We start from the raw sequence: 13,807 nt of genomic DNA on the forward strand, positions 1-13,807 counted from the left end.
GTAGTGATGTTAGGCTGCTTGTCTCCTATTCTTTGTCCTCTCAGGTTCCTTTCCCAAAGAAACGTGTGGTTCACAGAGAGAGCTACATCTTACCCTGCCTGATCGCCCCCAGCCCCTGACAGGCTCAGCACAGCTGCAGCCTTTTCTGTCCAGATTCTTACCCTCTTTATGTGCTAGACTAGGGCAGCATACCTTGTGTATCCTCATAAAAACAATTCTGAGTCACTTTTATGTGTTGGTCAGGTGTAATCCCGGAGATGGGTGTCTTCACATGTCCTGGCCATGCTCTGACATGTATGGGTGTTTTGTGTTGAGCTCGTCTGCCTGTGTTAGGGGTTTGAACCCTCCCTCGATGGCGGAGAGTCGTGAGGAGTCCTGGCAGTTGCATGAGAGGCACACATGGACGTCCCATCTGACTGTTGGGTAGGAATTGGAGCATCACTTTCCGTGTTCCCAACTTCGTGTGTGACAACCTGAACGTGTGACATTAGCTTAAATCAGGGCATTAGGAGAATGTCCTTGCAGGGGTGTTGGGGGTGTGATTCGTGGTCCCCCATCCCGGCGCCCAGTCCCCCGTGCTCTGTGGTGGGAGTCTCAGGCCTCCTCAGGGCCCTGCGGGGCTAGGGTGGGAACAGGTGCGCGTCCAGGCCCCTTCTGTCCCAAGCTGGGGAGCACACAGAAATGAAGATGTGTGCATGCCTGTTGCAGGCTGGCCACACTTGGTCACCACATCTGTGACCTCGTGCATACACTGGATATTTCTACTGGGAGTTTGGTCTTTTATCTTTCTTTCCTGTTTTGTTGCCTCCCTTCTGGTTTTATTTGCCTTCGCTCCTTCATTCCTGTTGACAAGTCACTCAGCTCGTGGTCAGTGCCCCTTCGGGCAGCCTGCACCCACGTGGTGGTGACGTGAGTGAGAAGTCAGCGTGTGGGCCAGACGCTTTCACCTCCGGTGCACGCAGACACCAGCACCGCGCCAACGAGACCCACAGGCAGGAGGGTCAGGTTTGCTGTCTCCCCCGTGTTCAGTGCAGGATGACCCCAGGTGTCCTGCTGCAAAATGAGGTCCGCAGAGCCCGGTGATGTGTGCTGGCCTCTGTCCTCACCACTGTTCTGGGTGTGCTGATGGCCTGCTGCGACCCAGTCTGTGTACAGTCCCTTGGGATGGCCTCATCCCGTAGCGGCACAGGGTCACTGGAGGGATGGCGGGCCGTGGTTGCCTCCAGTCACTGTTGCCGTGCTGCACATGGGTCCTTTCCCTTCCCTCTGAGCCTGACTCCTGTCAGCAGGATTCAGTGTGAGCTTGCAGGCTTCCTGTGGCCTGTGTGGGTCCCAGCAGGTCTCTCCAAGGCATGGCTGGTGACAGGTCGCCTTTCTGAGCAGTTGTGGAGAGTGAAACCAAAATGTGTGTTCTTCGAGGCAAGGCGTCTGTCATACACCCAGTAGCTCGTTTCACGTTGTAAAGTGACATAGTCATCCTAGTGAGATGTTCTGGACTTTAGAGAAACTGGCTTTTGACAAGATGCTTTTCAGGCAGAATTTTAGATTTTATAGTATGGTTATTAGGAGGCCATGTGATTATCTAGATTAGGACATTACTTTTAGTTTGGTAGTGACCTATAAACAGTAACACTGGTAGTATATGTAAATGTAGGTTCTGTGTGATCTTCGGTGGGACAAGCTTTCCACTTCGGTGGCAAGTAGGGCATGGCCGCCCCGCCCCGTGCTTGCGGGCGTGGGGCCCATCGTGAGGGTCGCGTGCTTACGGGGCTGCACGTTTGACGAGGCTCTGTGTTGAGCTTCGTGTGGTATGGAGGAGAAGTCAGGCTTTTGCCGTCTCCGCCGTATACCTTTTGGCTGTGGTTCCGTGATTCCTTCTTTCAGCCGTTGGCTACCTGCTTGGTGGTGGCGTGAGGGCTTATCTTCACGGCGTGTGTAGTCTAGTGATGGAAATGGACGCCAATGCAGTGCCAGTGTGACACACGCCGTGAGGGACATGGCCGTGAGAATAGCAGACGGGCTGGGCAGGGAAGCCTGCAATGAGGGGACGTTGCCTCCGAGGCCTGAAAGACGAGGCGTCATAAATAAAAAACTCTTCTGTCGTGAAGAGAGGGGCTGGAAGTCCCGACAGAGTGCGGGGTCCCTCTGCCTCGCCAAGAGCCTGTAGGACACACGACTTCCCAGAAGTCCGTAAGAAGAACATGGTGCACTTGCCGTGATGAAGGAGGAAGTGTGTGGACTATCTGTGCAGGCGGCCCCAAGAGAAGATGTCACACGTGGAGAGGTGCCCGTCTCCGTCTTCATCAGGGAAGTGCAGACCACCAGACCATGCTGGGGGTCACCGCACCCCAAGAACGACTGCCAGGGGAGCCACAGAAGACTGGGCGCATTCAGGGCGGTAGCTGGACCAGAGCCGCAGCGGCAGTGTGCTGTCCCGGCGGCCCATCTAGCAGGGATGCCGGGTCCAGGCCTCTCGACGCGGGTGGCGCGTTTCCAGGGCACTCAGAGCCTGGGAAAGCCCGAGTGTGCTGTGAGAAGTCTCGTAACCCTTACCCTTGGGAAGGGGTCTGGAGCGGGGCGAGGGGCAGCCTCCGGCGGGTCAGCCATGCCTCAGTTTGGTGACTTGCGTGCGTGCTCAGGTTGTGGACATCCGCTGAGCTGTGCCCTTGTAACTGGTGCATGTTTTTATAGGTATATCCTACTTCCAGTTTCTAGAATTGTGAACGATAGAGGTTATGTTTCTTTATAAAACCTGTAAGTATCTGAGTAATTTGTTCTAAAGTTTCACTAGATAAATGTCACTGACTTTTTAGTGAAAAAGTACGTAAGCATCTCTATTTATGCCACGTTTTGGATCACTGCAGTGCCGCTAACCTTTCCTTCCCAGTGCTGGGATGCTCCTGCTGGACGCAGCACAGCTGACAGCTTGTGCGCCGAGCCCTGCTCCAGGCCCCCTGCCCCCACAGTTGGTGCCTTGTTCTTGACTTTGAACAGAATGATCTTGGAATGATCGTTGTGCTCCTGGAATACTCACGTTCAGTTTGGTGCCTCCTCATCGCAAAGGATCCTTCTAGTCTTGCAAAGCTGTGGCCTCAGAGGGTACAGGTGACTCGGACCGAGCACTGGTCGCCCTGAGTCCTTGCAGAGGACCAGGAACTGGACGCCGGGCAGCTGTGCAGTGTCCCTTCACATGGCTGGGACCGAGGAGCCGGATCGGGCTCTGAGAGGTGCCGCATGGGGCCTCTTGTTTACTGTGGGCGCCTGCTCCTCCTCTCTCCTTCTTTTTGCTGTTTGTTTGGTTTGGTTTGGCTTATTTTATTTTATTTTATTTTTTTAGTAGCAGAACTGACATGAAGTCTGTTGGAAGATGGGAGAATTAGTGGGTCTTAAAAAAATCTGTCACTTGAGTCTGTTAGGAGGCAGGTCCAATAAATTGCGCTCTTCCCTGGCCTGCCCTGTGGCCAGCACTGATTTCAGAAGCTGGTTTGGGCGCGGGCCCTGTGGGGAGGGATGGGGGGAGGAGCCCTGCCAGGAGGCAAGGGAGGCCCATCTGCGGGGAGATCCTGTCCGTTCCCCGAGCCCGTGGTGAGCTTCCGTTTATGTTGTGGTCTGCGGTCTACAGATGAACAAAAACGTTTATGAAATAATGCCATGTGTACCACGTTTACTGCATTCTGTTCCATTTCAGTGTTTATAAAATGCTGGTTGAACTCTTCTGGAGATACTAATGGGTCACAACCTACAGTTTTTTAAAAAAATGCCGATTGGAATACCTCAATCTGGCCTGTGAGATGCTCAGTGCTCTTCCCGCTGTCCCTTTCCACACCCTGATTTTTACTGCCTTCCAGTGGAAGCTGTCCCCCAAATCCCATTCTGCCGCCCACTCTCTGAGCGCACTCCCTCTCCTGGGCCACGTCCCTGCGCTCCCAGGGCCTCTCAGAGAACAGGCCGGGCGCCCCGTGTCTGGTTTCAGCACGTGATACATTACACATATTTATGAGTGATGAGGAATATCCGAGCCAGATAACATTTAATCCTCCTCTGCCTGATATCTCTCAGTGGAGTGTGATTGTTTTATCCTGTTTCTCCAAGACGACTGAACTCCTTGGAGGCAGGGCTGTGCTGCCCGCTCTGTGGCCCACCCTGTCATCTTTGAGGCAGGTGCTGAGGTTGGGTTAGGTGCTCTGTGTTTCCTCTTCCAGGGAGTGGCTGTTGCTGCCCAACCGAGTAGGCCGAAAGCACCCCCAGCGTAGGGCTGTCTCCGAAGGTGGTTTGTTGGGGGAGGCGAGGTCAGTAAAGCTGAGGTGTCGCCGAGTCTGTGGGCTCCACATGGGCTACTGTGGTGGAAGGCCCACGCCATTCAGTAACCATGTTCCTTTTGTTTATGTTCAGCCATATCAGCGGGAACAAAATTGGCTGGGAGAAGACGGGAAACCACTCAGAGCCGCAAGCACGGGGAGACCCAGGAGACCAAACAAAGGTAGTGGGTTGGCATTTATTCCTTCACGTTCTGACTCTTTGAGCCTGTGATGTTAGGAATTGGTTTAAAGCAGAGTACTCTCTCTTTTAAAGCATGTTATGAGTAAGAGACACTGGCATGGGGGTGTCACACATTTTGGGGATGGGAGGGGAAGGGGTCACATTGGTGAGGGGGTCACAGACATGGGGGTGGGGGTCACAGATGTCTGTGCAGGGGAGGAGGTCACAGACATTGGTATGGGGGAAGGGGTCGCAGATGTCAGTGTGTCGGGGGGTTGGGGTCACCAACATGGTGGGGAGGGGTTCATAGAGGTTGGTGTGAGGGATAGGGTCATAGATGTGAGGGGAGGGGGTCACAGAGATAGGGAAGGGGAACGGGGGGCATCCTACTGTCTCACGGGGCGGGTTGAGGGCCTGGTGGAAATCCTCCCATCTGCTGGCACATGCTTTTGTCAAGACCCAAAGCCTTGCAGAGTCCTCACCTCCTGCAGGGTTTTGTGGGGATTAAATGAGAAATCACTTGGGATGTGCACATTAAAGATGAAAATAAAGTAAATTCCATTCCCCCTTTGGTCTGCCTCTGCCTGTTGCTAGTGATATCTAGAAATACCTTTAACTACAGTCACGTCTGTTCCCACATGCGGTCACTTAGGATGTGCCTGTCTCTAGCAGGAGTGCACTTGTTTTCTGCACAAGGTGACACAATGTAGGAAATTCATTTAAGACTCTGAAATACTCTCGCTTTTGAAGGGTTATCCTATCAATAAGCAACAGAAATGCTTGCTGGATGCTGGTTTTTAGCAAAGCACCTTCCAAAATTTTTAGCTATTATTGTGTCTATATTCTGAATGGAGAGTATAGAAAACACTTATGAGTTATCCTTGAGTTTTTTTTTTTTTTTTAATTTTTTTTTTCAACGTTTTTTATTTATTTTTGGGACAGAGAGAGACAGAGCATGAACGGGGGAGGGGCAGAGAGAGAGGGAGACACAGAATCGGAAACAGGCTCCAGGCTCCGAGCCATCAGCCCAGAGCCTGACGCGGGGCTCGAACTCCCGGACCGCGAGATCGTGACCTGGCTGAAGTCGGACGCTTAACCGACTGCGCCACCCAGGCGCCCCTCCTTGAGTTTTTTTTTAAGACCAGTTTTGGTACTTTGTGTTTTAAAGGATAAAGTTAAGCACTTCTATACCATTGTAAAGAATAACGTTTTGTATCAAAACAGAGAAATGTGTACTCCTTAGATTGGCACAAAGTCAAGCAATATGCAATTATTATTTCCAGCATTTATCATGAGAAAGAATAACTCCGTTTATTGTGCAAATAATAATTGGTCTCAGCAAACAGTTTGGACTTGGCTACAGTTTATAAAGACAACAGGAAGGGTGTCCCTTTGCCCTCCATGTCCTTAGCTGCTGCCTGCCACCCTACATCCCTGAGTCCCCCACTCACTCTCTCCTGTGCAGCTTACACACATTCTGTTTTGGCGGTTGGTTGTTACTGAGTGGGTATTTTTTCATAGTGTTTTACTGTGTACATATTTCTGTCATGTAGGTCTGACTCCTCAGTTTTAATGGAATTAGCTTGTTTTTTGCTTTAATTTTTGGTAAATGGTTTCCTGTGCCTACTTAATTTGGGGCTTTGTAATGACAGACGAGAATGGCCAAGTTAGGGTTTCTGTTTATTCTCCCCCTGCCGGCCGTGGTGGTGAGGAGTAGGTGTGAGCCCCTGTTGTGTGCACTGCTGGGCAGGGACACCGCCTTTCCGGGCACCCGCTTTGTCATCTGGGCAGAGGACCTTGCCTTCTTGGCACTAGGCAGGGCCTCCACGGAACTTGAATCACATGGATGGGCCACATGGGCCACACGGGGCAGGTGGGACAGGGTGGCTTCCCAGGGGTCAGCAACCACAGAATGCCACTTCCCCCCTCGGGGGCCCTGGGTACTAGTCATGTGAGGGGGGTCACCCGGCAGAAGGTGCACCCCCCCCCCCCCCCAGGCTCAGGGGGCAGCTCCCATCCCTGTCTTTGGGGAGTGGTCCTTTGCACAGGGGCACGGTGAAAGAAGGGAAAACATGAGCTGACTTGTTCCCTCCCAACCCCGCTTCCCCTGCCTGTGGCTCTGCAGACAGAAGGCTCGTCTACGGCCTCCTCGGGCAGCCAGCTCGCTGAAGGGAAGGGGAGTCAGATGGGCACTGTGCAGCCGATCCCGTGCCTGCTGTCCATGCCCACACGGAACCACATGGACATCACCACACCGCCCCTGCCCCCGGTGGCACCTGAGGTCCTGAGAGTGGCAGAGCATCGGCACAAGAAGGGGCTGATGTACCCCTACATCTTCCACGTCCTGACCAAGGTACGGCGGGCGTTTTCTGTCTTACCAGGCAGGTATCTGAAATGGAACGCATTTCTGCTTCCCAGACCTGGAAAGGGCGGAAATGTGTACCAGTAAATGCAGTCGGAGAACTTGGGAAAATCTTACTTTCCCTTCCATTTGGTATAAAATACTTTTGAAACTTCAAATTAATGGCACATCGTGTTATCTTCTGACTTGTAAATTTATTTCTAAGTTCAACATTTCTTGCACCGTGTTGATGCTCTAATGTTAGGTTTAATTTGATGTCACATACAAAACCTGTTCTGTCATGTGTCCTGGAAGTGCCCCTCTGGAGTGGCCGCTGGAGGGCTTGCTTGTCGAGTGCAGCTTCTGTGGCACTGAACAGAGAATCCAGTACGGGATTGTGTAACACGTTAGCGGTCAGAAAATGCAGTTTTCTGTTTACACAGTGTCATAATTCCACTTGAGTAACGTCTTAACAAATGTACGCTTAAATATACATCCAGCGTGGCATTGGTTTTGAATCCTGGTGTCTTGAATGGATCTATGTGTCCATTTAAATTTTCTCAGTGATTTGTAGTCTTTATGTTGGTGTTTATAACCCTGGACCCACAATTTAACATGTAACCTTGGTGACCAGATTTTTCATGTAAAATTGGTTTATTGCTATCCTGTATTTTTAACACCTTTTCATTGGTGTCTGTACCACCACAGATCATCAGATGTTTTTCTCCCTGTTTTGCAATCCATCTGTGGTTTGTAAAGCAGGGTCTGTAAGTCAGAAGCCCCCTGCCCCACAGCAGTTGGACGTGGCTGCGACCGTTAACCGGCCGACCCGAGTGTCGCTCGCTTGTATCAGTCAAAGGGCACCACAGTAACTCAGCTCCTTTCATTTATTTTTAAATTACGGTTGCCTCCAAGTCTCACGTACTATTTGCTATGGGTCTGCACGTATGCTTTCGCTTTTCAGATTATGGTTGTGAAGTAAACATTTTATTTTTCAGGGGCAACGCATATTATAAGGGTAAGTGGAAAGTTCCTCTCGCGGGAGAAGGACTTGTTGAGTTTAAAGGGGCCCAGGTTCGGGGGAAATCGCGCCCTGTGCCGTGGGGTTGTGTGGGCTGTGAGGTCCCGGACCCCTGTGCTTCTGCCCTGCCCGCTGTGGTCTGATTGGGGACGGTCTGAGTGACAGGTGGCCTGTCCTCTTCCACCACTCACTGATCTGTCTCAAGGGCAAATAGTAATAAAGTGACTGTAGTTGACAAAAGTAAACAACTATCTTTTCAGATTTTAAAATGCCACCTAAAATTTTTCTGTATGTTAGGGAAAGCTTAGACTGTCAAGCACGCCGTTTCCTGCAAGCTGCGTGGCTCTGGTATTAAATTTTCAGGCCAAGATGTCCTCAGTGGGCGAGGCTTCATGCTCACGCAGGCAGCCAGCCGAGCCAGGGGCCTGGAGAGAGTGCCCACCACACAGCGGTGCCGGCTTCGTGAGGATAGGGAGAGACCAATTTTGAAATTAAATTTATGTGAACAAAGAGCAAATACTATGGAATTCTTGAAAGATACGTATCGATAAATTTAACAGCCATTGGAGGTCATATGGACGTTCTTACATTAGGAATACAACTGAGTAAAACTCCTGCCGAATCTCTTGATGTATGTTGACTCCCTAGCACATCTGAGACAGACGGGGCCACAGAGGTCCTGCCCCCACGAAGGTGTGGGACACATGGCCCCTCGTCTTGTGCCGAGGCCGGCCACGTGCCAAAGCCTCGCAAATCAGCACTGAAGAGAGTGCCCGCAGGGGGACCGTGCTTGCACGTGGCCGTGTTTTACGGAAGTGCTTAGTGAAGACAATTTGACCATTTTGTTTTCAGGATACTCATTTCTTGGATTGTACATAGGCCATTAAAAATTACGAATTTCATGACTCATAGTAAAGTTTGCAAGTTCTCAGCATTTTCTATTCTATTTGTTGTCTGCTGTTATCTGTCTAGATGGTTTCAAAGACTTGGGGATCGTCTGTGGTTTCTTATGCTTTGGTTCCAGATTCAGGATGAAACCACATAGATTTTATTTTGACTCTCTGAGCATATGTTTTGACAACTGCTAATGAACTCCCTAAACATCCTGCTGCACACAAGTGGTTAAGCATTGATGTGGAATGGAATTGCAATGTCGTTAACTGGAGATAATACAGTATATTTCTGTGAGTTTGTTGTGAATTCAACATGAAAAATGTGCAATATTATTCTGCTTTCTTCCATGCAAAGGGTGAAATCAAAATTGCTGTTTCTATTGAAGATGAAGCCAGCAAAGACCTGCCTCCCGCCGCCCTGCTCTATAGGCCAGTTCGCCAGTATGTTTACGGAGTGCTGTTTAGCTTGGCAGAAAGCAGAAAGAAAACTGAGAGACTTGCTTTTAGAAAGAACAGACTTCCACCAGAATGTATGTACTGTGAAATCCATTGTTTGTTTTCCTCGGTACCTCGTAATCTCTTGTGCATTTTCTAAAGCCTTAGAGGATTGTGACTGAGTTCGCCCTGAGCGTCCCCACGTGAGACGGTGGGCTTCACGGGGCCCTTCGGAGAGGAGGACAGGCCCCGGGCTGTTTTCCTCAGTAACATTCCAGTCATGGTGTCTATTTGGTAAACCGTTTCCACTTTAAACTGGACATTGAGCTGGAAACGGTCTAGACGAGCGCCATCTCGCCGTGGCTAGCGCGTCCCGGCAGGGCGACAGTGGCATCCGCTCTGGTGTCCGCAGGCGCGTCCGGACTACAGAGTCTGTGTTCCCGGGGAAGACCTCACCGCGTTGCAGCTGCTTCTGTGCAGGTGGCACGTACCTGCGCACTGCGCACGGCCCGCGGCAGACAGGGTCCTGGTAGCGGTCTCCCTCCAGGGCTGTACCCGACCGACCCTGGGGTGGAGGGGAGTGGAGTGGAGGGACACAAGGTGCTGCTTGACATGCTGGCAAAAGCTGAGGTCAGAGCGCGTGTTTTCCATCTTCCAGCGAGTGGGCCGGTGGAATACTCGGGGAGAACTGTGCCTTTCCGTTCTGGGTAATTTTATCTGCTAACGTAGGGAGTGTAAAAGTCACTGTATATTTCTTAGGAAATATAGGAAAGTTTTCCAAAATGTACAGTCTGAATTAAGAATACCCTCAGCTGTGGAGAGTAGGTCACCAGATCATCCCCTCAGCGCAGGCTGTCTGGGGACAAATCCCCTGCGTGTGTACTGGGGCAGCGTGGGCCTGGTCGTGCTGCAGTCGGGTGGCACTCGGGGACGCAGGTGACAGTGGGTCTTACCTTTGGACTCTAACCTGGAGAGATTCTGGCAACTTTGAAGACTTGATCTGTAGATCCTGATGTCTTGTTTCTGATTACCGTGCCAAAATGTGGTTCTGTAAAAAAATGAAGCCTCTGTCAGTGAGGCCATTTGAGGATGGCCGTTGAGCTCTGCAGCCCCTGCTGACACATCTGCCACTTTGACTGGGGCTGGAGGTGCCACGGGAGACACCGAGCATCGTCAGCCGGCTCTGCGTGGCCGGGACGTTCCTGGTGGACGCATCTGCTTTCTCACTTTGCACAGGGTCAGCCACTTTTCCGCACCGGCCACCTGGGCCCCGTAGCTGTGACCTCCCCTCCAGTGTCCACCAGCCCTGAGCACCCTAGGCCCCTTGCTTCTCTCCTGGGCCTGGCCTGCCAGCTGCTGCAGAGCCCTGGGCAGCCCCACTTCCTGCCATGTGCTTGGCTCCAGCGCACCGTTTTGACTTCGGTGGTAAAAGCCGGTCTTTTCCTCATTTGCTTCTGTTCCAGAAACACACTTACTATTATTTAGCACCTTCCCTGGAAGTTTTCAGTGATCACAGCTTGGGACCCTCAGGTGATCTCCAGGATGGGTCCCCTCTGCAGTGCCCACAGCCTTGTAGAGCAGTCCGGGTGGGTGGGTGTTCTCTGCTCGCGCCCCTCCTTTCCTGGGGGTTCTCTGCTGCCGGTGAGCTGTGGGTGTGGGGGATGGGTGGGAAATGAGAACTGCTCTCCACCTTGTGCGTGCGTTGTGACCCTGGGCGGTGCAGGTGTCGGGCTGGCCTGTGGGCAGGCAGCAGGCGACCAGGAGGCACGGGACAGCGCTCACCGCACAAACCAGCACCCTCTGGGCATAAGCGAGAGAGAGCAGCGCACTGTGCTGCAGGCAGGGTGTGTGTGCACCCCATGTGGTGGGATCTGGCACTGCGGAGGGAGGACAGGTCAGGGCTCGGGGCTAGGACAGTGAAGAGAGGAGGGGGTGGGGGGATGGTACAGATGGGCTCTGCCAGCCCTGAAGCTTTCGTGCATGGGGGTGCATGGACCGGTGGACGTTCTGGGGGATATTGGTGCTGAGCGTGCCGCGGTCTTTCTGCTCAAGTGACGAAAGAAAGTGGGTCCTGACTTCTGCGTCAGTGACCACGGGCAAGCCACTGAAGGTGAGGTAAGAGTGACATTTCTGTTCAGGAGGATGGGCTGGGTAGGGACAGGTGACGAACTGAGGCAGCGGGAAAAGAGGGGTGCCCCTGCCTACGTGGAGCTGAGGCAGCCCTGGCACGTCGGTGGTACCCAGACAAGTGTGTGACTAATGTGCGTTACAGAGAACCGTGGACCTCTAGGTGGAGAGGTTTGTCCATCTGACCTCTCAGTTTACAAGTAGAGAGGTCTTAGTTCGCTCTCTCAGGAGCAGCTTTGGAACCCAGGCCTGTTTGGTCTTTTCGGGGACCTGTGGATTTGTTTCATGCCTCGGTCGTATTAATAAGGGAAAACAGCCTATGGAGAAGGTTCTTATGTCGGTAATCCGTGCTGCTGTTTGCCGGCTGTCCCGCTAACTGGAGTGCTAGCTCTCCACAGGGAAGAGTTTTGTCCTTCAGAGCTTTTGTGAGCGCTGAGCCCGAACACTGTCCGTTCCCTCGGAGCAAACCTTGTGCAGGAGACGAATGTGCACCGGTGACCTGACGCGGCTCATTGACACTGCGCCACGACCGTTTCCTGAGGCCCACTCCTAGATGCCAGCCGACTCTGAACGCCAGTGTGGTGACACCCCTGCCGTGGACTTCCTGCCTGAGCTGTGTCCTAAGTGACTACATCTCAGTGTCCTTAGGAAGCAAGTTCTTGGGACTCTGGATGAGGTGAGGGTGATAATGCTGGTCGTGCTGGAAGGAGGCAGCTGCTCAGGAGGCCCCGGTCAGCGAGCTTTGACAGAGGAGCCTGTTAAAACCCCGTTTTACCTATGGCCACTCTTAGACTGTCTGCGGATGAAATGAGGTCAGTGTCATTTTGCAGGAGTTCTGAAAGCACTGACTGTGTGCTGTGAGGTCTTTGGGGCAGGTTTGGTTCTCAGATGCCCTCTGGTCCCGCCGTCCATTCTGTGGGTCCCAGGTGAGCCCGCCTCCTGTGGCAGGTGAGGCTCCTGATCCAGCACGGTGTCAGCATGCTGTGCATGCCAGTGTGGGCTCAGCAGGCTCACCGTGACCACTGGGCTTCCCCAGAATGGCTTTGTTGTCAGAGGACTAGTCCGAGAGCATGTGGAAGTCTACAGGGTTGTTTAGAATTACTGAGCTCTGGTCACATTTAAGACCTATATCCGTTTGGAAATGTGGTCTCTCAATCGGTCTACATCCCATACAGTGTACATGACATACGAGTGCTCGTGTGACTTTGCCAAGCTTCCTTTCTAAAGTCATCATATGGTTAAAACAGGACATCCACTCTCAGGTCCCTAAAACTCTGGCCTGTGAAAGTCATACTGAATTACATGCCGGCAGTTTATTTTCTGTGTGCCCATCCCTGGTCTCCATCGTGTTACTGTTAGGAAATTCATCAGGATCTTGTTCATTAGGACAGTAAGCTGCTTGCAGTCACCATCGGGGGCTCTAGGCCCCTCCAGCAGGCCAAGCGGAAGACCACAGACCTGGCACAAGCGCTTTGCCCCGGGTGCTGGATGGGGACAGCGCAGTTGCTCTGGGGCAAGGCGGGACCAGGGAGCTGCCTCTGTGGCTGCTGGGATTTGGGCCTGGGGCCGGTGCCCCGGCTGGGGGCTGGAGGCTTGGAGCGTGATGCTCCTGGCCTGCTGGTGGCTCTGGCCTGGCTGCCTCCTGGCGGCACCCCTCAGCTGCCCCTCACCCGGCCAAGGGGAACAGGAGGGGCTGGAAGAAAGGGTCAGGTTCCAAAAAGACTGCAGGGTAACAAGACTCCTCAGCTGTAGTTGATGAGGAGAAAACCCAGGAGGTAAAGTTCTGTGCTGTGCACAGTTTAAAATTATTGTCCACTTACGAAAACTGGCCTCTGTTTTCTGTAAAAGACTCCCCAGGACCTCAGAATTAAGTAAATGATAGAGACAGGCTTGTAGAAAACAAGTGGATGTAAATTACAGACACAGGAGATGGATCTGTGGCTGTAGGAAGCAAGTTTATGTACCTGAGTACTATTTTAGAAAGGATTTCCCCAGAGTCTCCATTTTATAAATCATCAGGAAAAGCCAAAGGGAACATGGATTTTTTTGTGTTCCAATTTGCTATAGAAATTTTGTGTCAAATAATTGGGACTGCTGATGAAAAATGAGTAAAATTAAATTGGTTCACATGGATTATAGTATAAAATTTTTTAATGTTTACTTTTGAAACAGGCAGACAGAACATGAGCAGGGAGGGGCAGAGAGAGAGGGGGAGACACAGAATCCAAAGCAGGCTCCAGGCTCCGAGCTGTCAGCACAGAGCCTGACGTGGGGCTCGAAGTCATGGACTGCAAGATCGTGACCTGAGCCGAAGTCGGACGCTGAACCGACTGAGCCACCCAGGCATCCCCACATGGATTATATTATAAAACAAAATACTTTAATATGGCCAACGTCAGTGTGCTGTTTTAGAATGTGTGGAAATTGGTTATCATAAACATTTTCTCCATGATTTTACAAAGGCTGTTTATATTAATCTGAATTTCTTTATTTTATGAAGCTTTCCAGAAG

The 13,807-nt window shown here is 51.9% G+C and overlaps 1 protein-coding gene across 2 annotated transcripts in view; it reads left to right on the forward strand.

Moving 5' to 3' along the window:
- FAM120A (family with sequence similarity 120A) overlaps positions 1-13,807 on the forward strand; it is a 96,830-nt gene that overhangs the window by 53,581 nt on the left and 29,442 nt on the right. For both annotated transcript variants that reach the window (XM_043567331.1, XM_043567330.1), the window contains exons 8-10: positions 4,393-4,480; positions 6,605-6,832; positions 9,090-9,264. In XM_043567331.1, coding sequence (XP_043423266.1) covers positions 4,393-4,480; positions 6,605-6,832; positions 9,090-9,264 — 491 coding nt within the window. The remainder of the gene's footprint in view (positions 1-4,392; positions 4,481-6,604; positions 6,833-9,089; positions 9,265-13,807) is intronic.

The sequence above is a fragment of the Prionailurus bengalensis genome, chromosome D4 (assembly GCF_016509475.1).
Source record: "Prionailurus bengalensis isolate Pbe53 chromosome D4, Fcat_Pben_1.1_paternal_pri, whole genome shotgun sequence".
Lineage (NCBI taxonomy): Eukaryota > Metazoa > Chordata > Mammalia > Carnivora > Felidae > Prionailurus > Prionailurus bengalensis.